The 23932-nt window shown below is 37.2% G+C and overlaps 1 protein-coding gene and 1 pseudogene across 1 annotated transcript in view; one reads left to right on the top strand and one right to left on the bottom strand.

Annotated features, from left to right (window-relative positions):
• Cyyr1 (cysteine and tyrosine rich 1) overlaps positions 1–22543 on the bottom strand; it is a 70972-nt gene extending 48429 nt beyond the window's left edge. The window contains exons 1-2 of the mRNA XM_042677015.1: positions 22280–22543; positions 15729–15831 (exon numbers count right to left, since the gene is read on the bottom strand). Coding sequence (XP_042532949.1) covers positions 15729–15831; positions 22280–22352 — 176 coding nt within the window. The 5' untranslated portion in view covers positions 22353–22543. The remainder of the gene's footprint in view (positions 1–15728; positions 15832–22279) is intronic.
• LOC122105734 lies at positions 10386–10549 on the top strand (annotated as a pseudogene).
• Positions 22544–23932: the final 1389 nt, after the last annotated feature.

Below are 23932 nucleotides of genomic sequence, written 5' to 3'. Positions count from 1 at the left end.
ATCACTAGTCATAAAGGACATGGCTCCCTTTCTCATCAGAACGCTAGATGAGTCAGAGCCGTGAGGTATTTGGTTACTTTTGGAAGCAATTCCTTTATTGGAATGGCTAGCAACCACTAACTTGAATGTGGAAGTGACTGATCCCACATTATATACTAAATTAAGCTTAGACTAAAGCTATCCACAATTCTCCTCCCCTAGCTTGGAGGTCCCTACGGTGCAGCCATTCTAAATGATTTGATGGAGAGGAAATTGAAATAGAAAAACACTGGTCTTGGAGAGGTTAGTTAAAACATCTTACTTTCTCAAGTGCTGTTGAATCCATGACCACATATATGATGCCAGGGAAGGGCCTGTAATAGGTCAGATATGGTTTGTTCGCCAAATGCTTATGTGCTGTAAGTTTGGTCTCCAACACAACACTATTGAGGAGATGAAAAAGTCCCAGGAAGACATGGGTTGTTTTCTCTCCTTTGTGGACCTTAGCCCCAAAATACAACCTCCTTTGTAAATACATTAGCACACACACACACACACACACACACACACACACACACACACACACACACACACACACAATTAAGTTGACTAAAGTAGACTATACACAGAAGTGAAACTGCATGGAATAAATCTTTTGGGCAGTAAACAGATAGTATAACAAAAATGAAGAGCAGAAATCGGGAAACAAATCTGGATAAGGGAAGAGAATTAATGTGTGCGTGTATGTAGGGGATGGATGAATAATAAATAAAGGACACTGGACACATCCAGCCAGAATATGTAAGTATACATGTGATAAAGTGGGGAAAGTGAGCTGAGTCTGGGGACGGGGAAGGAACAGGTGAGCCATGCAAGGATGGAAGGGCTGCCTCTGAACAAGAAGCCCTGGAATTTATAAATGGTCGTGTTAAACTTTAACCTCCTTCTGACATTTAAAAAACAAATTAGTTTGTAAAAGAATGAATTCCTCTCTCATTAGGCATGTGTTAAGAAGTATGTTCTTGATCTCATGGTTTGGATTAGTTAAGATTCTAGTATGGATTATAACTAGGCCCACAGATGACACGTGAGCTGGAGAGAATGCATAAGCAATGTCACCTCAGGTTGTACTCTGTTTAGCTGTGCTGCAACCATAATAATAGCTATCTCAGGAAATAACTTGCCCGGCTCAAGGAGGAAGCTCAGTGTGGCCCGCGGTGGCCTCAGAAGACATCAGAAAAGAACAATCCTAACAAAAAAATGAAGTGGAAATGTGGGTTTCCTGGCAGGAAGACACTGAAGACGGAAGTGTCCCTTGACCCTAGGCGGAAGAGCCAGCATCACCAGGCCAGAGCTGAGCCAGGATGAGGCTGCATTTTTCGGATTAGGAAGCCCGGAGGCTAGCACGTAGTTTGTTGCTTAAAATAGGGGAAAAAAGAATCCTGTCTTTGCAGCATTCAACCCAAGGATGTTGTGTTTTCTTTCTCAAAGTATGGCCTATTGGGGGGTGTGGGGTGGGGTTTCAACTCATGGTTTTGCAGTTGAGCCATGCCCTGCCTTTTTTCTTTATTTTTCAAGTGATGTAAAGTGTTTTCATCCTCAGACCATGATCTATCTACCTCTACCTCACACCTACCTGGGATTAGAGATGTGCAACACTACGCCATTGAAGGTTAATGTTTAATTGTGTATCTTAATTTGATAAGTAAGTAGAGAGATGTAGGACTCCAAAAATGAAATGAATCTTGATATGGATTATATAGACAATGGGTTCTCAGGACCATTGGTTCTAGAATTTTCTAGTGGGTGGAGGGAGGTGGTGAGGGTGAATAGAAACAGGTTTTTCTATCTAATCATTGTGAATTTCTAGATTAGGTCCCGGGAAAAATGTATTTTTAGCAAACACTTCAGCTAATGCACACTAAACTTTAGGAGCATCTAACTTGAATTCATCTAAATGCTGTGAGATGTCTGGTCCCCATGAACAGGCCCAATTAAGTCCTGGTGTTTTCACATAGAGGACATTTGAAAGAATGAATATGATTTAAAATGAATAAATAAGTATATTTTGTTTCTTGTATGCAAATACAGGCTTAAAAGTGTTATTTGAAATGAATGATGAACTACAGGAAAAAAAATAACCTACAAAGTTTGGTGGATCTTTAAATCACACCATCGATTAATTGATACACCTGTGAGCTGGTCTTTCTAATAGCATAATCTGAAAAGTAGAACAGATTTTACTGGCTTTGGAGAAATCATTTTAGGATTAGCTCTTTCCCTTGAAATACTGTGTAGCAGCACCCAGGAAGAATTGAATTTCAGGGCCTCTTTGGTTCTGTGTGAGCTCTCCCTGCTCATAAATATTTAGATTGGAAGAATAAAAATAAATAAATAAATAAAAGGAAACAACAGAATCATTACTTTTAAAAGCTTAATGAATTTTTAAAAATGCACATTGTTGGGGAAGTTTGCCAATGATCAGAGCTTTGATTTTATTATCTTTTTCTTGCTTCCAAAATTCTTACACATTTCAAGGGACAGTATATTTCTTTCAATAAACCTAAGTTAAAATTTGTTATTTAAGTCATTTTCATCAGAAAATTTAATTATAAACATTCTTTAGTTTTCTACTTTCCCTATCTTTGCCTCTAGTCCATGTTACCTATGTGGCTTGCTTATATACAATATATGAAATTAGTATTTCTACCACTGTTGTCTGGAATCTTTGAGGTATTATAGAAAAGTAGACAGGATGGACCATCTTCTCAAAGATCACAATTCCCAAATGATTTGTTCTCACTAAAAGGGATTATGAAGTTTTAGACTGGTTTAGAATTAGAATGACATATCAAAACTTCTGCAAATCACTAGCATGACTCTTACAATCTGAAAAAAAAAAAAAGAAGAAGAAAATGAAATGAAAATAATTTCGCTTGGAATTCCATGCAAGTCAGTACACCTTTGTTGTTCTTTTTCCCTTGGAAGACAATTCAATCAATTATTTTCATTTCAATTTCTCTTCTTGTTTTGTTTTTTGTCTAAACGAGTTAGTCCTGATTTTATTATTAAACATTTCCCCCCATTGTTAACGCACAGTGGGAGGTTAAATCCTCTATAAACAATGGTTAACTCAGCAATTTGTTCTGTGTTTTGAAAATTTCAGGAATTTTAACAGGCGTGTTAATAGGTCCACATGATTTCTCTTTTCCTTCTAGGATGATCTATGCCTGGTGGTTAAATAGATTGTAAGATAAGCATTTCAGAGTTATTAAGAGTGACGTTTTGGTGAAATATAGTAACTTGTGAAGACTGGTGAAGTGCAGGTCTTCATAGGTTGGTTAAAATATCTACAAAAGAATCTAGAGAATTTGTCCAAATATCTCTAGATAGCAGAGCTGGTTGAACCTTGGTCACGTCCTTTTCTAGATCAAGGGCTTGAAACCTGACCACCATTAACATTTGTAGCCAAATAATTCAGTGATGTGGAGGGTGAAGTGTGTGTTAAAAGATGTTGCTCAGAATCTCTTGCTTCAAACCCCTGGTCTCCAGTGGCATCTCCTTCCTCAGATATCAAAAATAAATCATGATACCTTCACCTGTCCACTACAGGGCCAAAGCACTTCTGGCTGAGGACCTCTGGTCTCTCCCTCTCTCCCCCCAACCCCTGCGTGTGTCATATACATATATATATATACACACATCTATATATGTACACATAGTGTGTGTGTGTGTGTGTGTGTGTGTGTATTATGTGTGTATATGTGTATTCCTCTTTCATCCATGGTGACACAATGGACTATTTTATTTTGTTGATTCAAAAGGTAACAAGAACTCCACATTGGTATGTCTTATTCAAAGCAAATTGTCTTTAAGGAGAGTACATCAATGGTTCATTTAATCTCTTCCTTTAGTGTCTGTAAATTCTTGGAACCACTCATAACATCTAGAAAAGTATTTTTGCAGACAACTTCAAAATACACATATTTATATATAAATCACATGCACAAATGTGTTCGTTATTATGTGTGTTCATCAAAATGCAGAGATAGTAGATTTGTCAATGCTGAGCAGATATTTGTCTTATTTCCTGATGACATCCCAATGGATCCCCTGTGTTTCAGATGAACACAGTTTAGACATCACCCTTGTGAGATGCGATCTGTGCTTTCCAACAATGGAGAAACAGCAGAGTGGAAGACATCCAGCAATTTGAAGCATGTGTTCTAACACAGACATAGAATTCTCAATGAGAAGTTTGCCAGTTGAGACTATGATTTCTTCTTATTATTTTATTATTACTATTTATTAGTCACGGGGCTTGAATTCAAGGCCTGGGTGCTGTCTCTGAGGTCATTTTGATGCCAATGAAGCTCAGGGACAGCACCCAGGCTCTGAGTTCAAGCCCCAGTATGGGCGCAATTAAAAATAACAATGACAATAACTAGACTCAGCCCCTTCAGTTAAGATAATGAGTTAAAAATGATTTTACCCCTCCCACATTAAATCAATATATTACATGAACAACAAATTCTTTGTGGATGTCCAACAAGATAAATCAAAATAGAGTCATTTTTGTATTGATAACTTCGATTGATCCTTGTGATTTATGATTGTTTTCTTTTGGCAGTCCATCTGGCATGCATTAGCTACTCCTGAAAATACGTTCATTCTGTTGCACACATAGGCTATGTCTATTGAGCGACGTTTTGATGAATCCTAACAATGGCAGTTCCACACTGTTTCCTGCAACATTTCGGTAGAGCACTGGGATTGTTCGATTGCAATGTCCAACAGGTAGAACACTGTTGTGACCATGAATTATTCACATATTGGTAGACATGAGCTAGGCACATAAAAATACATTGTTTTGAAAGTCATGAATCACATTCATAAAAGGAATTCAGTAGAATTCCATAATGAATGTGTTTATAAAGCAAATCGTTACTCATTGACTCTTGGAATTACATTTGCTATTTTTTTTTCATGAATAGGGTTTATGGACTTTTATTTAGACTCAACCTTGTTTCTGAGATTGTTTCTTGGTTTAGCTTACAGATCAGCCTCAGGCCACAGGGCAGATGTGTGGATCAAGTGCACAGGACTTTTCTGGCTGTGTGGTGCTTTGGGCAACCAGTGGGCAGTGGGATGCAGGACTTAATTAGAGGCCTTTGCAGCTCTCAGACTGCAATCATCTTTGATCAAGAGGATCATTTGTTTCCTTCAAGGCCAGGGCTACTTTCCTGGGAGCGATATGCCTCCATTTTGGGGCACTGGTACTCTTTAGTTGACAGGTATTCCTCTTAGCCAGGGACAGAGTCCCTCACTAGGAGTGCTACCTTGTACCTTCACAGAGTTTTACATATGAACTGAATGAAGCCATGATGTTTTCCACCTGTTTCCTTTTCCTTCAAGTCTAGAATTTTTTTTTCCCCAAAGCCCAGTGGTTTCATTCATGACAGGGAAAAAGCGTAAAACCCTACTGAGTGCTTTCCTATACAAATGTATCTTTCAGCCCCATTATAAGAAGCATGCAAGTTGGGTCCACTCTTTCCTCTTTACCCACCAGCAAACTGAGGTTCAATAATATTGAGAAAACTAAGCTCATACAGCACAAAAGAAGAGAAATCTAAGCCCAGGGTTTTTTTTTCTCTGAATCCCAATACTCATGTTCTTTCATTGGTAACTTCCCAACACTAAAACAGCTGGTAGTAAGGTATGGAATCACACCAAAAAATGTCTTTCCTTGATCAATTCTACCTAGCAAAGGTAGGGATGGGTGTTATTTAAGATTGTAACTTCAAAGTAGAATTGTCAGCATTTATTTGATTAATTTAAATGATAACTATTAACAATAGCTAAGATGCTATTGATGCTAAGATGCCCATCCATGGATGAAAAAAATTAATATAATTCATCCATAAAGAAGATGAGATCCTGTCATTTGTAGCCAAATGGAAGGATCGTCTAGAGAGAAATAACCCATATTACATGGGTTTCTCATATGGGAAAGATAAATACCTTACGCAGAATCTATGCTGAACATACGAGAGGTTGAGAAGTGTGTGAGAGTGCACCAGTGAGATTGGATGTGATCACTGAACATTAAATGCCTGTGTTGAAACATTACACTGAATCTCAATAATAGAAGGAATACGCTTCAGTAAAAAATAAATATATTTAAATTCTAGTATTTCCCTGCATATAATGTTTTAGAGGTGGTTCTTGTACTCCGATCTTTGAGAGGAGTAATGTTTGAGCATTACCGTAAGACTGGTTATATACAGCACAGAGGTATGTAGTTCTGCTCACCTTTTTGACAGTGTGAATTCAGAGAAAAGAATATTTGAAGTCCTCTGTACTGTTCCTCTCTATTTGTGCAAAAGCATAAACAATTCTTTATCTACAAGTTCTTCCTTCCTTCTCTAGAAATGACCAAATTTGTTTGTCTTTGAGTCTCAAGAGTGTTACTACGGGTTAAGTAGCTCAGGCTTTCATCCATGGCTCTTTCAAATGGAATCCTGTTATACTCTATGACATTATCATTGCCCTCTGAAATTTTCATTAGTTATGGGTGTGTTCTTCCTAACACTTCACAGTTGGGAGATAACTGGGAGACACTGCTTTAGGCTGAGCTGCTGCCAGAATTCTTCCACTACAATAAGCATAAAACCACTGTGTGGTTATTCCTTTGTGCCACTAAAACATTTTTTATGCAAAAGTGATGGAAGTGAATAGAGTTGAATAGAAGACTGTTGCCTTAATAGTCTTTTGCTGACAGACCCCACTACCTCATTGATGAAGCACATTCACTGTAAAACATGACAAGAAGCTAAATCATTATAATCTCATTGGGTTTTCAATTCTAGTCCCTCTCATCTGATTATAATTTATCATAAACAGTGCTATTAGAAAATGATAACTGACTCAATTACACCTTTTGCTCTATGAGGATGCTTAATCTGTATTCCATGTGAAGCTAGTCTTTGAAACCAATAACATATTCAAATTATGATTTGATTTATCTAAACAAATATTTACCCAGCTGATGTGCATTAATAATTTAGACCCACAAAATCTCAGGCTTTTCATGTTTAAACAGAGGCTTGACTTGCATTTCAATCATGGATATTGGATTATTGGATATTTCAGTCTGACAAGCCCCATTGAAAATTTTGACAGACTGGCTTCTTTTCTCTCAGGTCTAGGGTGTGGAAGGGCATGCAGAGATCTGAAAAACTTCAGTAAGATGACAAATAAGAGGGCAGAGAAAGCATAATGGTATAGTATGATATAGAAGAGAATTTAAGTCAGGCCTTCAAAGATAGGAAAATATCTCTTAAATACATCATTTAGGAATTTGTAAGGAGAGCAATAAGATTTTTCCATTCATCATTCCATCTTGTGACCTTCATCCTATGTTTAGGAGCCTGTGGGAAACAACAGAAAAAGACCAAACACATACAGTTTAAAAAACTAGCTTGTTGTACGGCAGCTGTCTGGAACAGGACAAATTACTTAATACAGCCTCAACCTTTTCATTTGGGCAGAAAGAAATGATAATGTTTCAGTCATAGAGCTCTTACAATATCTAAATTAAAATTTATATGTAATAGTTATTGTTATTATATTTTTATTATTCAATTATTATGCATAATAGTTATTATGCATAATAAATCAACGTATTTTTAAGATCTGGAATGAGGAAAGCTCAAAAATAAATAGTAGCTCAGCACCAATGGCTCATTCCTATAATCCTAGGTACTCAGGAGGCTGAGATATGGTCACAGTTTGAAGCCAGCCTGGGCACGAAAGTTGGTGAGACTCTTATCTCCAATTAACCAGAAGAAAAAAAATGGAAATAGAGCTGTGACTTAAGTAGTTGAGTAATAACCTTGAGCACAAATCCCAGGGATAGCACTAGGCCCCAAGTTCAAGCCCCAGAACTGTCAAACACACACACACACACACACACACACACACACACACACACACACACACACACACTAGTCCTTAGTAGTCCTCCCACACACTTTAACAACCTCTTTCACTACCAAACACCGTTTATCTTCTATAACCCAACTTAGACTTCTAATTAAAGTAGCTCCTAAAACTTAAAATACAGGACTAGGTATTACCAAATCTGTTGCAATTAAAACTCAGAGCAAATAAACATGGAAAGCCTGCTAAACTGATTGTTATGGCAACATATGCAATTCATAGTGAATTGAGATAAAAGGTCCTATATAATTTATGTAATATAAAATACACACAGGTGTGAACGGAGAAGGGCAGATCAGTGATGATAGAACTGAAAGAGGAACAGTATTCTCAGGCAGAAGGGGGGAATCACAGGGTCTTACTAGGCAGTCCAAGCTGACCGTGAACTCACAATCCTCTTGCTTTGGCCTCTCAAATGCTGTACCCTATGCACCTTTTCAATCATTAGCTTTTTTTTGGCCAATTCTGGGGCTTGAACTCGGGGCCTGCACACTGTCCCTGAGCCTGTTTGTGCTGAAGGCTAGCACTTGAGCCACAGAGCCACTTCTGGCCTTTTCTGTTTATGTGGTACTGAGGAATTGAACCCAGGGCTTCATGCATGTTAAGCAAGCACTCTATCACTAAGCCACAGTCCCAGCCTCAACCATTAGTTTTTTTATCCTGCACTTTCCACTGGAATTGAATGCTGGTACATTTGAATATAGCATATTAAAAATGGAAATCATTCCCTTTTCTGAACCTTCTTGACTATTCCCCAATTCATTTCGAGGACACCATACAAAACAATCATGCAAAGCAGGCAGTTTAGAGATTATTTGGATCTGTTTCTGTGGTTTAATCCGAATCCTTGCTCTGTCTTCCATCAGTGTAGAGATCCTAATCCTAGTCACTCATTTTGTAGATTCAGATGTTGTCAAATAGTATCCTATTATTTTTCCTTATCTAGCATCCCTGTTCTGAGTTTTTTTTACTTTATCCCATTAATCATAGGTCTACTCTTTCAAATTCAATTTAAAAAATGGTCTTATGGAATTTGATTGGAATTATATAATAATTCAGAAAAAACTGACATCTCCTAATAATGCTCTCATTGAAATATTTCCACCCATAATTTGGATGTATCTCTCAATTTCGCTAGATCTCATTTTTTGTAAAATGAAATTTTTGTTTCTATGTTATTCAATAAATGCCACACACTTATTAAATTGCTTATGAGGTACTTGCCAGGGTATTGTGTGTGTGTGTGTGTGTGTGTGTGTGTGTGTGTGTGTGTGTGTGTGTGTGTGTGTGTGTGTGATATTGTGGATGAACCCCTGAGTTTCTGCACAGTGGATAGTAAGGACATAGTAATAAAGACTACTCCAGCAATTGTGTTATGAACTAAACAAATTAATGCAGATGAGCCACCAAGAATGGTGCTTGGCACATAGGAATTGCTAGGCAAGTGTTCTGAGCTGTGCCCCTAGATCTCTCACAGTTCTTAATGTTGTACTGTGAACTTGTTTATATACATACAAGTTCTACTTTCTAATAAATGTTGCAGGTATTTAACACTGAACTAATTTTGGTACCCTATTATGTACTCTGCCATTTTGGTGAGTTCTATTTTTAGTTTTTCTAATCTGAGTATTGACACACTATTTGTAAATAGTAAAATTTAGGGGTTTTTTTCCCTTTCTTTTCTTTCATTTTATTGTAAAGATACTGTATGATAGGGGAAAAACAAAGGAGGAAGTAACAATGCTTGACAGGAAATGGACTCATTACCTCACGTAACTGTAACCCCTCTGTACACTATTTTTACAATAAAAACATAAAAAGATACTGTACAGAGGAGTTACATGAGTAAGAAAATGAGTACATTTCTTGTGGAGCATTGTTACTTCCTTCTTTGTTTTTCTCCTACCATCCCTTTTCTGCCCCCCTCCCCAACTCCTCCCCCCCTCCCTGAGTTGTAAAGTTCATTTCCAACATAGTGTCTTGTGAGTCTCATTGTTGCAATCGGTCATCCTGTGTCCTTGTTTCAGCATTTTGTTATTTCCCTTCCCCTCCTCAAATTAGATAAATGTATATATAAATGTACATATATAAATAAATGTACCAAAATAAAATATAGTGACAACAGGGAATATACCATAGGGAGAAGAACATATAAGAAACAAAAAAAAAAATCACAAAGTACATTAAAAACAACAACAACAAAGAAAAACCTCTTGTGTCCATACCATGGGGTTCATTTTGCTTACCATTATATGGTCATATGTACATAGCTTTTGAGCTTTTCTGCTCATCTGATAAAATTATCCTAGACATATACTAATTATTGCAAATAAGGGAAACCATGGGATCTATATTTCTTTAGATCTGGTTTACTTCATTTAATATGATTTTTGTTCCAAGTCTTTATTGCTTCTCAGCCTTTTGACTAAGATCAAGTGCAGTATCTGTTCTTACTAGTTTCTTCCTTTCGAATTCCTTTTCTCCATTCTATTTTTGGTTGGATAGGACTTTCTGTATAAGGCTGCATAGAAGTGATGACCATCACTGGCTTGTCCTACTGCTACCTTAGAGTGAAAGACTTTAACATCCCATCACCGAGATAAGGAGATTTGAGATAAGGAGATACATGTTTTAATGCTATCTATTAGATTAATTTTTCTTCCATATTCCTAGTTTGCTTGGTGTTTTAAATGTAAGGATGGGTTCTGTGAATTTCTATTCCTTCTGAATTTAACATTAGAATTACTCACATTAAAAAGTCTTCACAGCATCCTCTCGTGGGAGTGAAAACTCCACTCTTTGAATCCCCTGTGTTTTGTGTTTTCCACAATGGGTAGTGCACTGCTGCCTAGACACTCCCAAGCCATCTGCCGGCAGGACCCCGGGTGATGCATGGCTGGACCTCTCAGCTACTGGTGTAAGTCACTGAACATGTATGTATATGTGTGCAATAGTACAGTATTGGAAGTGTGTCCTAGAAACTTCATTCATTGCTTTCTGTAAACAAATTGCATTTCTTCTAATTAGGCTTAATTTATGAAGATAATTAGGAGAGAATATAGCTTGACAGATTAAAGCTTTAGATATCTATGTATTTATATTTTCTCTTAATTACATATGACACGTAATTGTATATCTTCAGAGACACACACTGTCTTTCTTTCGAATATAAGTTGTTGCCAATTTTAATTCCGGTTCACATTTGTTTTTACCATGTCAGTTAATTTCTTTTTGTGGCATTAGTAAAACAAAAAACAAGACTCAAAATTTGATTTGTTTAGTAGCTTTGGTACACATCTACCACTAAATTCTAATTTCATTAATTTATATAACATTTTAAACCAACATCCAAGCTGTTGAAATGGCTTTGTTTCTGCCAGTGTTTGAATCGCCTCTGTGTGCAGTTCAGAACACTCAGCTACTTAATGATCATAAGGCTCTCAAATGCCATCTGGAAATATGAAACCTTTATCTTTTAGCTCAATTTTGCTTTCATGCATAGCAAGGCTGTAAAATCACAGTTGTGATATTTATTAACTGTCTTTGCAAAACTGTGGGTAATATATCTTTCACATTTCATTGAGAGAAAAAGAAACTCAATCCCAACAGGATCTTAATTATGAGTTCTTCCTCTAGATATTTTTCACCCTTGGGGATTTTGTGTTGCCAGATGGTTCTCTGAGGAATCTTATACCGGTCAGCATTTTATAATGAAAAACAAAAGTCTATTTTTGAGTTAGAGAATTAAATCCTATATCATGTCATCTGACTCATTAGATCCCAACTGGTTATTGTTTCATTCATACATAATATTATACAATTAGTCTCTTATATCACCGAGTACCTTCATTTCTTGGATTGTCTTGTTGGTTCCAATAGATAAACATTAATTAAACACTCAACTGTATCTTGTATTCCTCTCAATTCTATCAATTCTACCCAGATCTTTTCATTTAATAGCAGGGAAAATATAAGTGGCCTTTGTCATGTTCATTACAGAGGAAGTCATCTTTCATGGAGAAGAACTGCTGATTATTATGTCTGACTGGTGGGAAATTATTTCTCAAATTGTCCCAAATTCTCATTGTTAAACACAATGAGGATTTCAGTCTTGTAGTAGTTGCTCATATGATCATAAATCTCATAAATAGGTGAATGATTATAGCATCACATAGTCTATCAGAAATGTTCCAAATAATGTCACATCATAACAGGTGTTAATTATCATTCATATAACAGAATAAATAAAAATAATCTGCATTTGGAGTTTTCTCACCTTCATACATTGTTTAGTAGTGTCTGAAAGTGGGTTCTTTGTAAAGAAGATAGATGTCTAATTTCCCTCCTCAAATATGGAATTATTTCATTTTAGTTTTGGTAGGCATGACCAATAAGACTATGTTAGTAAAAATCTACCTCTTATCTGACCTACTTATCCATATGTTTTAATCTAATTTAATCTTGCCAATCTAGATACACTGAACAAGATGAGTTTTGCCAAACTGATCATTTCTTTTCTTCTACCTCTGGCTTTGGGCTCCAGAGTCACTCTGTCTGGAATCCATTTCCCTTTCTTCACTGTCCATTTTTGTAAATATCTGTTCTTACTTAAAATCTCTGATCAAATGCCAGTTATGAAGCTTTCTCTAAACATCTCATTCTAAACAATACACTCACATGTGCATGGACTTAGATGTACCCTCTGGCCCTCTAGTAACACACGATATATTAGCTCATTGAATGAACATTGTCTCTACTCTCTTCTCTGATCAGATTTTTCAAGGTCTTAGAAGTAAGGGTGCAGCGTCCTGGGATCCCACAGTAGGGGCTCTTCTATGTGCATTTATAAATAACTAGTTGATGGAATCAACACAAAAACATTCTTCAATTCCGAAAGATAACATTATGAATTTCCTATATGAAAATGATTATCTATTTCTGTAGTGGACTCATTTAGAATATTTAGGAAATACCTACAAAGGAAAGGATAATGAAAAGAAAGATTTCTCCATGAACAGAAAAATAGAAATTTAGCTCCTGTGACCCCTTAAAAACAAGTATCAATGAGGTGTAAAAAGAGTAGAGGCAGGTATAGAAAATCAAAATAAAAGGATTCAATATATTGCCTCAACTCTACAAACTGTGTTGGTGAGTAGCAGGGGCTTCACCAATAAGATTCTCAAAAAGTCAAGTCAAACTCATTAAAAAAAAAAAAAAGAACGAGAGAGATCTAATTTGTGTTCTGGTCTCTTTACTTAATTTAAAACAGAGCCAAGTTTTAATTTGATAATTCATCAAAACCACAAACAAATTACAAAATTGTTCATTTACAATATGTCATATTTTGCTGTGTTAATTGCTTCTTCCTTCATTTACCTACTTACTAAAAATATGCAACTTTCTGTTAAGGAGATTAAAATGATTGTACCAAGAATGTGTTTGGATGTTTGAAAGAGAGGAAACACAGTTTAAAAATTCCATAATAAAATCATTTTGGAAAACATGTGCATGAAAGACCTCTTGGAAGCATTCTTAGAATTGACTTTTTTTCTACCTACTCCATCCGGCCACAACTTTAAAAAAAGGGAGGGGGGCTGGGTGGAGTTAAGAACTCTTTTCAAATGTTAAACAATAACTGGAAATCCTGAAAAAGTATTCTTCAGCTGGGGGGTGGTTGGGGGTGGGGGAGGATTTTAAAGCTTTTTTTTCCCCTAAGAATTGTTTAGCAAGGAATTTACTCAGTAATTTCTATTTTGACCAGCAAGTTCAGTTTTAACTGCCTGAAATATAATGCCATCTGTGTTTATTTTCCCTTCTAAAACACAGTTTTTCCCCTAAAGATAGCAAATCCATGATCCTTATAACTCAGATAAATATATTAGTGAAACCAATGGTTTACTTCAATTAAATAGTGAAATTAGGTATAGATTTTGCGCATGTATCTTAGAACTGTAAATTTTGATGGTGAATATCAATCATATAAAGCATATCTTCAAATTTAACATTTTCACATATTCTGATGAGTCAGTTATTGTGTGTTCTATATTTATTTACCAAGATAGTGATGGCTATGGGGAGAGAAACTGAGATATCAGTACATCTCAACTCAGTAAATAGACTGAAATAAAATGGATCAAGAGTCAGTGGACCAAAGAACCACAGAATCACTGACTGATGGTAATGCTCTTCTCCCCGTATCTAGGATAGAGAGATTATCTGAAAATACAACTTCATTTTATCAATGGGGAAAAACTAAATTACATTAAAGACTGTGAAGTTACATACACATTATTATATATTTAGATTTGAGAGGATACATTTCTGTAAAAAAAAAGTCATTCTGTAAAAAAATGTCATTCTGAGGGAATATTCAAACATGGAGAGTTTATTTACTTTCAAGGAATGCAAAAGTTCTATTTAAAATTTACAAAATATTCATTTTGAATTTCAGCCTGATACTTCTTATGTGGCTATGAGAGTCTTCGAGTATATCCCAAAGTGTGGCTGTTTTGGGGTATTGAGTTCAGACAGACTTGACTCTATTATTTCCAGGCCCAATGAGCCCTTTAGAAGATTTCTGTAGTGCCAGGTTTTATGTTTTGGGAAATGGAGGCTGTGTTATAAGTCATCTCAACAGACATGTCCAAAAATAGCTGGGCAGGGCTGGGAAGGTGGCTCAGTGGCAGAGTGTTTGCCTTGTATGCATGAGGCCCTGGGTTCGATTCCTCAGCACCACATAAGCAGGGAAAAAAAAAGCCGGAAGCGGCGCTGTGGCTCAAGTGGTAGAGCGCTAGCCTTGAGCTGCAGGCAGGCCCAGGACCAGACCCCCCCAAAAAATAGCTGGGCACATATAATTTATTGTCTAATATTTCCTGTCCCTACTCAGCCTGCAGAGGGCACAAGTTAAGGAGAACAGAAGTCTGGGAACAGAAATGTTCCCAACTCACCATAATGTGCACTTGAAAAATGAACAGCAGAAGAGGATAGAGGTTAGACCACTCCTGCTGGACAAGAGCCACAGGCTATTCCTTCAATTGTGTGAACAGAGGAACTGACCACATGTTCACTTTTCTAGACTTGTCATCCTCAAGGCAGATCCATCCTTTGTCCTTTGTTCAGAAGCAGTATGAAAATAACTTCTTAGTTATGGAGAAATGCTAAGTACCTTCTTATGTGTATAATATATTCGCTCTTGCATGCATATGGTTTATTTATTACTTTACATTATTCATGCCTACCACTTCTTGGACTCTAAACTAATTTCCCAAAGTTGCTTTATGAAAATTATGTAAAAAAACTGATATTTGATACAGCAGCTGCTTTATTCATAAACTCTCATTTCTTGGACATCTTCTGGATGCATTAGAAGTATTAATGGATGGCAAGGTAAACTGGCTATGCATTAATATTTGTTAACAGCTAAAGTTAACTTACAAATTCTTCAACACAGAAGGCAAAACATACCATCAACAACATTGAATGATCAGTTATATGTCTACTGAAAACATTACTATAGGTGCACAACATTGAACAAAGAAAGACTACTCTTTAATCTCCCTTTAAATGCAATATATGTTCATTTTTGCATATTTTTCAAATAAGAAAGCATAACATATAGTAATGTGCATTTAAAACCTCCAGTAAAATTTTGACTCAATAATCATAAACTCTCTTGCTCACACTTTTATCTATGTTCCTTGAAAACAAAACAAAGAACATTAGTCCTTTCCCATGTGACCAGTACTCACGAGAGAACGTTCCCGATGTAGGCATAGTAGGAGCAGCAGTAGGGTGTGTGCCCATCGCAGCAATAAGAGCGACAGTCTTTGCCACACTGAGCAAGGCAATCATCTATTAAAAAAAACCCACAAGAGCAGAGATCACACCTTCTGAAAAAAAAGTGTGCGTATATCCCAATGAATCAAACAGCACTCCTTAGTACACTTACATCTTCTTCTTCAAAATATATAATATATACACATTAACATTTTGAATAATTATATCTATATGATCAACTATATATATAGTTGGTCATGGAGTTTGAACTCAGGGCCTAGGCACTGTCATTGAGATTTATTGCTCAAGGCTAGCGCTCTACCACTTTGAGCCATGGCTCCATTTCTGAGTTTTGGGTTAACCGGAGATAATCTCATGGATTTTTCTACTCGGCTGGCTTTAGAACAGCGGTTCTCAGATCTCAGGCTCCTGAGTAGCTAGGATTACAGGCATGAGCTGCCAGCGCCTGGGTCTACAATATTTTTGTAAGGGTCTAAATTGTCTGTTCTCCCCTGCTATACTCCAATCTGACGAAGACAAAGACAAGTCCTCTTGAGTCTCCTGCACAGAACAATCATGGTTAGGCAACTTTGCTTGAGTATGATGAAGAAAGGAGGAATGAGAATGTGTCCATTGATCAGCCATTCAGTTCATCCATGCAGTTCTTTTTTTTTCATTTTTATGTGAATATTTAGTATAGTTCTTACTATAGTTTTAAGTGATTAAAGTCTTCTGACTTTTAAGTATTATATTCTCAATTAACTTAGTTGGCAGAAAATGATATTGACATAGGAGATACCTAACTGATTAAAATTAGTGTGTGTATTTACCATGTTAATGCGTTTTTGTTTTCCTTTTATACAGTTTTTAATCTTCATAATTACAGTTTACATACATAGAGGATAACATAAATGAGTCTTCATTCTGTCAGAACATTGGGCTTAAAAGATGATGAGCTAATTACAGAAAGAAGTTAAGCGAAATGAACCCCAAGATAGGGATACAAGTGTTTTTTTCTTCCTTTTTATTGTTTCTAACATATTTATAAGGTACCATGTGATTTTTTTTTGTTGCTTTGTATGTCCCTCCCCCATGGTATAACCCTTGTTTTCAGTGTATTTGATGTTGGTATAATTTGGAGAGGGGAAGGGAAAAAACAAAATGTTTAAATAGGGATACAGATTGACTCATTGCAACAATGAGATGTATAAGATGAACTTTACAATTTAGGCAGGGGGAGGTGGAGGGGGGTGTGTGTGGGGTGTAGTTGAGGAGTTGGGAGGGATGGGATGGTAGGGGAAAAACAAAGGAGGAGGCAACAATGCTCCACAGGAAATTACTCATTACCTTGCTCATGTAACTATAACCCCTCTGTACAGTATTTCACAATAAAAAAAAACATTAAAAAAACATTAAAAAACCCCTATAATTAGTTTGTGAATGACTAACAGTTTACCTAATTTTGAAAAAAAACCCAAAAAGTCATAAAGCAGTAAAAAGTGAAGAAGGATAAGGTATTTTTTGATTAAAAGAATATGTTGTGGAGGGGAAGGAAAAAAAATCGTTTAAATAGGGATACAAGTGGACCCAATGCAACAATGAGATGTACAAGTCGTTATGTTGTTATGTTGAAAAACGAACTTTACAAGTTTGGGGGGGGGGGGGGAGGATGGAGAAACAAAGGAGGAGGCAACAATGATAAGAAATGTACTCATTATCTTGCCCATGTAACCCCTCTGTATGGTATTTTCACAATAAAGTACACACACACACACACACACACACATAAAGACTATGTTGGGGTAATAAAAATAAATTAATGTTTTTCTATTTTTTTTTTTTTGGGTCCGGTTGTGGGGCCTGAACTCTGGGCCTGGGCGCTGTCCCTCAGCTCTTCAGCTCAAGGCTAGCGCTCTACCACTTGAGCCACAGCGCCACTTCCGGCTTTTTTCCTTTTGCGTATGTGGTGCTGGGAATTGAACCCAGGGCCTCAGGCATGCAAGGCAAGCGCTCTACCACTGAGCTACCTTCCCAGCCCTGTTTTTCTATTTTTAAACAAGGAAAATTGTACCAAAAATGTTAAATAAAGATTATATTAGTTAAAAATTTCTTTAAATTATTTATTCTACAACATCTGGTTAGCATTTAGTTACAATCAGTAATATAAATTTTGAGGGATATGAGTTTCAGTATAGGGTTAGGAAAACTAGCACAGTTGAATAATTTAAGTTGTATATTCAAGAATCACCTAATTTGAAACCATTTCCAACTTAATTCCTGAAATTAATATTGACTATTATATAAATTATGAGAAGCATTTGATTTCCTTAAATGATATAATGTTCAAATACAAAATATTATATTAATGTGTACATGCCTGTGTTCATGTATTGACTTATCTAGAAAAGAAAATTTAGATTGCTTAAATATATTTTAGGGTTTTTTTGTTTTTGTTTTTCTTTTCTTTGAGTGCAGAAGTAATGGAGTTTGAATGGGACCTCATGCTTGCAGGCAGGTGCTCTACTGCTGAGGTATGCCTCCAGCCCTTTTTTACACTGGTTATTTGTGAGATAGGATTTTAGTTTTGCTCAGATGGGTATGGACTTTGCTCCTCCTATTTTGTGCTTCTTAGTCACAGGTGGGATGGCAAGGGAACAACACTATACCCAAGTCCTTCCGCTTAGATGTTTTCCCCGGGTATCCTAGAACAATGATCTGCTCTTTCTCAGCCTGTGGTGTAGCTGGGATGGCTCTACACGTTGAGAAGAGGTCTCAAACACTGGTTGTGCTTACGCTAGCATAGAACTACATTCCTCCCTATTGCTGTCTCCAGAATACCTATCATTACAGTGGCCACTGGAGCCACTGGAGAAATACAATTGAATTATTTAGATCTGAGGAAAAAGCTAATGTGTGGATAATCACTGTTTTTCAGAAAGAATAGTATACTTTTTAAGGGTACTCACTTTACAGTTTTCCATTTACAGCTGCCATTTTTAGGACTACTCAATTCATTTAAATATTTAGATGGATCAGCTTTCTCCAGAACTTAGAAGAGATCTGTTGTTTCCTGCTCTTAAAAGCCATGAAGATCAAGGGAGAAATTGTATCCCCATTATTCTGATATAGTAAAACTTTGAATGCATAAGTGACTCTATGCTGCCTTTTGAATAATAGTCTGCACAATGGCATCCTATTTAAGCATGAAGTTGAAAGATTCAATAATCACTATTAGCTTCCAGTTTTTACTGTCCTGAGGACATGGTGCTATCAAAATCTTGTGAGCAAACATTACAGGAAACCAAACCCCAAATATTCTAGCCAAGCAGTGGATCATACCTGTAGCAAACATTTGCATCATATCACGAATTGTTCGTTATTTTCGTGGCATTTTCCAGCACCACTGTCTACTTTCCCAGAAGTCAACTACCGAAAATTTCATAACACCGCATACACGTTGACAATCACAGCTTTTCCATCTAGGGTGTGTTTTCTTTAAAAACAACTGTTTTGTTTTAAGCTGTATCCCAAAGCTTACAATTTTATGTTATTTTCTTTCTCTGGCTTATTGGAAAAATAATTTTATGATGATCAGAAGAGGAGACTTCAGTGCAGCCTTTTCTGTTTTGTGAAAGAACGAAACATTGTCCATATCCTCAGAAGACAACTCATATTCCTTTTATTACACCCTGAAAATTAGCCTGTTCAAACTTCCTTCAACTGCCTTTTAATTAAAGACACAGTTTAAAAAATATTTCCCAGCTCAACCCTTTGCCCCACCTTAATGAATGTATAGAAAAGGAAACGCAGTTATCTGGATTTAGAAATGGATCTTGCAAACTTTAGCGAAGAGGACAAGACAGGAAGGAAAGGGTGGAGAACGAAGGTAGAGGCTAAGGGCCAGGAGGGCTAAAACCTTGACTGATTCCTGTCTTTGTAACCTACAGTGTGTGTTGGAAAATAGTATAAACACTTCATTGGGGCTGTCTCTAAAAATGGCTCCATAGAAAATACAATATATCAAAATGGAAAAAAAATATTGCTATTTGCCTAACTAAATAGAGCATGAACTTAATGCACTTGCTTTGTGGATAATAAGTCACGCTGTGAACAATGCTATCAACTTAAGTTTTGCCCTGTGAAGCCAAGAATTCATTTACCACAATATCTAAACTATTTTTATTTCTATGATATTCTGGGATTTAGCTCCAAATGCATACTTCCGATTGAATCTCTTAGTTTCAAACAAAGGGATCTATGGTATACATAACCATCTGTTGTATACCTACCAATCTCATGACTTTGCCCATATTCATAATAAATCCTTCCCTATCTGTATCTTTTGTCTTCTCCTTTATTTCAGGGCTTTCCTGTTCTTCAACGATCTTGTTCTGTAAATTCTCTTCCATTTTCTTAAGTACATGTTTATTGCACTACTCTATGGACCAGTAGTTTTGCTAGTCTGTGATGCAACTTTGCTGAACAAAATAGACATTACCCTCAAGGAACATACACATAAGATCATCTTCCTTAAACGACCATAGCCCGTGATTGTACCTGTCCTAAGTGACAGAAATCTGTACATGTTCAGATATTCTATGAGCACACACCATCTCCTAGAGAAAACTCAGAGCCCATTTCTGCTTAACTCTTTAGATGAAAATGGTCTCCTTAAAAAGGCTTCTGAAATATGCCCAGGAATTAACACTAAGATATATTAGTTGAATATTTCTTACAAAAGTCAATCTAGTGTTGACTTGTAGTTACTTTGTAGTTCACTAGGTTGGAATTCAGGAAAGAAAGAGATGGAGTGAGAATTGTCTATAGGAACCAACCGGCTATAATCCACAACTGGCTAGTAGTGCTGCTTTCTTGAGCCCTGGGCAAGGTGTATTAGCACCACAAGGTCTAGAGGAAAGGGAGGATAGGTATGCAAACCAGAGGCATCCTGTCCGCCACAACCAAACCTTATGCTCAGTGGAATGGTTAAGTAAACGCAAGGAAGGTTATTAAAAGTTCCTTTGCTTTTTGCTAATTCCTTGTCTCTGTTTGCTCTTGATAAGCAAAGGATGCAGAGAGAACCATCATTGCTCCAAATCAACTAAAAAGAATTGTTTTCTAAATAAAATGAATATGGATACAATTAATACTTTGTCCTTAAACTTGAAAAACCTTATAGGATTTTAGTAAAAGAAATGCTCCAATCCATGGAAATGTGAATTATCTCCATCTTAAATACATTCCCTGCCTGCTTTTATGAATGTCTGTATAAGAAAGTTAACATTTCCCTTCCACAGATTTTTTAATTCAATTTTATTGTCAAAGTGATGTACAAAGGGAGTACAACCTAAGTAAAGTAGTAAATACATTTCTGACTCCTTTCCGTCAAAATTGGGTGAGAAATTCAATCATTTATATGCAATGGAACATTGTAATACTTTTGAAGTAACAGCACAGAAAAACAATTTATCTGCAGTATCTTGAAGCATCAAAGGAGGTGAGTTGTGTCCTAGTCACACACAGCACTGCAGGGTCATAAGAAAGCTATGAGTTTGGTGAGAACACTTTAGGAAAGACTTTGCTTTTAGCTCATAGTGGTTTGTGAATATGGGCAGATGCAAGGAGCACATCTGTAAATTAACTTTATACTTGAATACACTATGAAAGGCCATGAAGGGCTCCGCATTAATCACAAAACAAGACTCCCTACTTTGTGTCAATAATGATTAGCAATTCCTAGTAAGAATAATTACAAGGAGGACATGAGATACCCTGTACAAGTGAGTGCTTAACCACATCACACAACCAAGATTTGACCTGATGAGCTCATATTCTAATTCAGCCATACTAACTGCTCGGCTTTTAATACCTGAGAATCTCTTACAGGGGAAAACCATCATCCTCAGAAAGTGGAGGTGAGGAGTCTTTGAATAGCTATAGTCAAATAGAAAAGCCACCAGAGTCCCTTATTTCAAAACATCAGCAATATTCCAGGTGCCCTCTTATCTCCAGAGTCCCCATCCTCAACCTCAGATTCTTCTTTAATCCTGGATAAAATTTTTAATCCTTTAATTCCAGAATAAAAAAAAATCTGAGAGAGAGAAAGAAAGAAAGGAAGAAAGAAAGGAAGAAAGAAATAAGGAAAGAAAGAAAGAGAAGGAAGGAAAGAAAGAAGGAAAGAAAGAAAGAAGGAAAGAAAGAAAGAAAGAAAGAAGGAAAGAAAGAAAGAGAAGGAAGGAAAGAAAGAAGGAAAGAAAGAAAGAAAGAAAGAAGGAAAGAAAGAAAGAAAGAAAAAGACACTTCACAAAAGGAAAGAAGAGAGAAAGCAAACAGGAAAAGTTAAAGCAAAGAATCCGGGGAAGGTGCAGATGAGGGATTGAGGCGCTGTTGTCTGCTATTGCCTCCCTCAATATCTCTGCCCTTCTCCAGAGGTCCTAGCCCGTCCTGCCCGGCCGATTTAGGCCAGGACAGTGATCCAGAAGCAGTCTCAAGCCCGACCCTCCCAGAGTCCTCTGCCACTGACCTGCGTAGACAAAGAGCAGGACTAACTTTGGAAGCAAGACCCCTGGACGCCCGGGCGGCCGCTGCGTGTCCATCCAAGCCGCTGGCCCGACGTGGCGCGCGTCTGGGACCCACAGACTGGAGCAAAAGGAGAGCCAGGAACCAGGAGGGTTGGGGAGGAGGTGGAGGGTCAGATGGAGAGAGCGGGGTGAAGCGGGGATCGGGCCATGGTCCAGGGAGCCCTGGGTGGAGGCCTGGCCGGTGTGGGGCGTCCCGGCTGGCTGGGCCGGAGGAGGGGAGGCGTAGCAGCTCTGGCATCCGCAGCCACCCAGGCTCACATTTCATCCCTGCGGAAAAAGCAGGGGAGAGGCAGGGGACCAGGGTGTTCCGACTCCTCCCTCCGAAGCTGTGCTGGCGTCTACAAACGACAGGAGGGCACAGCCAGGCTCAGAAGAAACTTTTTTGTTTTTAACCCTGGGCCATTGGAAACTTAGTTCCTTTTGCTGTGCTCTCCTCTGCATTCCTCCACCCCCGCCCCCCTCACCTCTGCGAAGCAATGGAAGAACAACACTGCCGTTTTAATCACAAAAGAGGATTTGGGGGTTTGAAGGTAGCTCGCAGGAAGAATGACTGTGAAGAAAACCCAAGCAGAATTGAAACCCCAGCAACTGTATGGAATCTAGAGTGGAAGTAGAGAAAATCCTGATGAATTTATAGTTCAGGGGAAACAAAAGAAAAATGCACCCTGTCATCAATGTTGCTGCCTATGCAATTAGATAAGAGAAAGAAACAAGGATTTTTAAGCAATTGGAGATCAAACTCTCATTAGCAAATGGGATGTGTGTGGTGTGTGCGAAACCAAAGAGAATCAACCCTCAAAATATTAATAAAAAATTAAAAATTAAGTGTCCAGCAAAGGAAATTTTGCTTGAATGATTAGAACTGTGATGCCTTCAAGACGATAGCAGGGCACAATAAAAAAACTGAATAAGGACACTGTCTTTGAACAGATTTGCAATGATCTCCAAATTTATGGCTGAGTAACACAAGAACACATGCAGTATGGTGGCTTTTGTGCAAGAAAGGAAAGGGAAATAATGAAATCTGTACCAATCGCTGCAATTCCAATTTCTTAAGTTTCCTGTCTGCTATTTTTGATCCCACAGTCTTACCACACATGCTTTGTTTCTATCATCTCAATAAAAATAGAAACTGCTTAATTTTTGTTAAAGGATAAAAAAGAAATATCCCGGGGGCAGGGAGGGGTAAATAGAAAATAATGAAGCTAGTTGTGTCTTTTGATGTGGGTAGAAGCATACTCAACTCAACTACACAAATGAGCAAGAATGGGAAGGGAAAGAAACCAAATGATAACAACAAATGAAATAAACGAACCCAAGTGCATTTCAACTGAATTAAAATTGGGAGCAGGTTATAAAACAAACTTAAGTAAACCATGAACACAGTAATTGACTATATACACCAATCTTGGGTGGAAATAAAATGAGAATAAAATAAAAGCACAGTCTCTATTAGAGAGTTTTTGTGTGTTATAATTGTGGGTAGTTTTATGGACAAAACAGTTCTGAAACTATTTTAACTATACTATGGGGATAAACAAGTAAATGTCAAGAGTTTTAGATATGGAATGGGAGATATTAAGGAAGAGCCCAAT

This window comes from Dipodomys spectabilis, unplaced genomic scaffold (assembly GCF_019054845.1).
Source record: "Dipodomys spectabilis isolate Male_0828 unplaced genomic scaffold, ASM1905484v1 ptg000032l, whole genome shotgun sequence".
Taxonomy (NCBI): domain Eukaryota; kingdom Metazoa; phylum Chordata; class Mammalia; order Rodentia; family Heteromyidae; genus Dipodomys; species Dipodomys spectabilis.
Note: the sequence above shows the minus strand (reverse complement) of the source record. Positions and strands in the feature narration are given on the sequence as shown.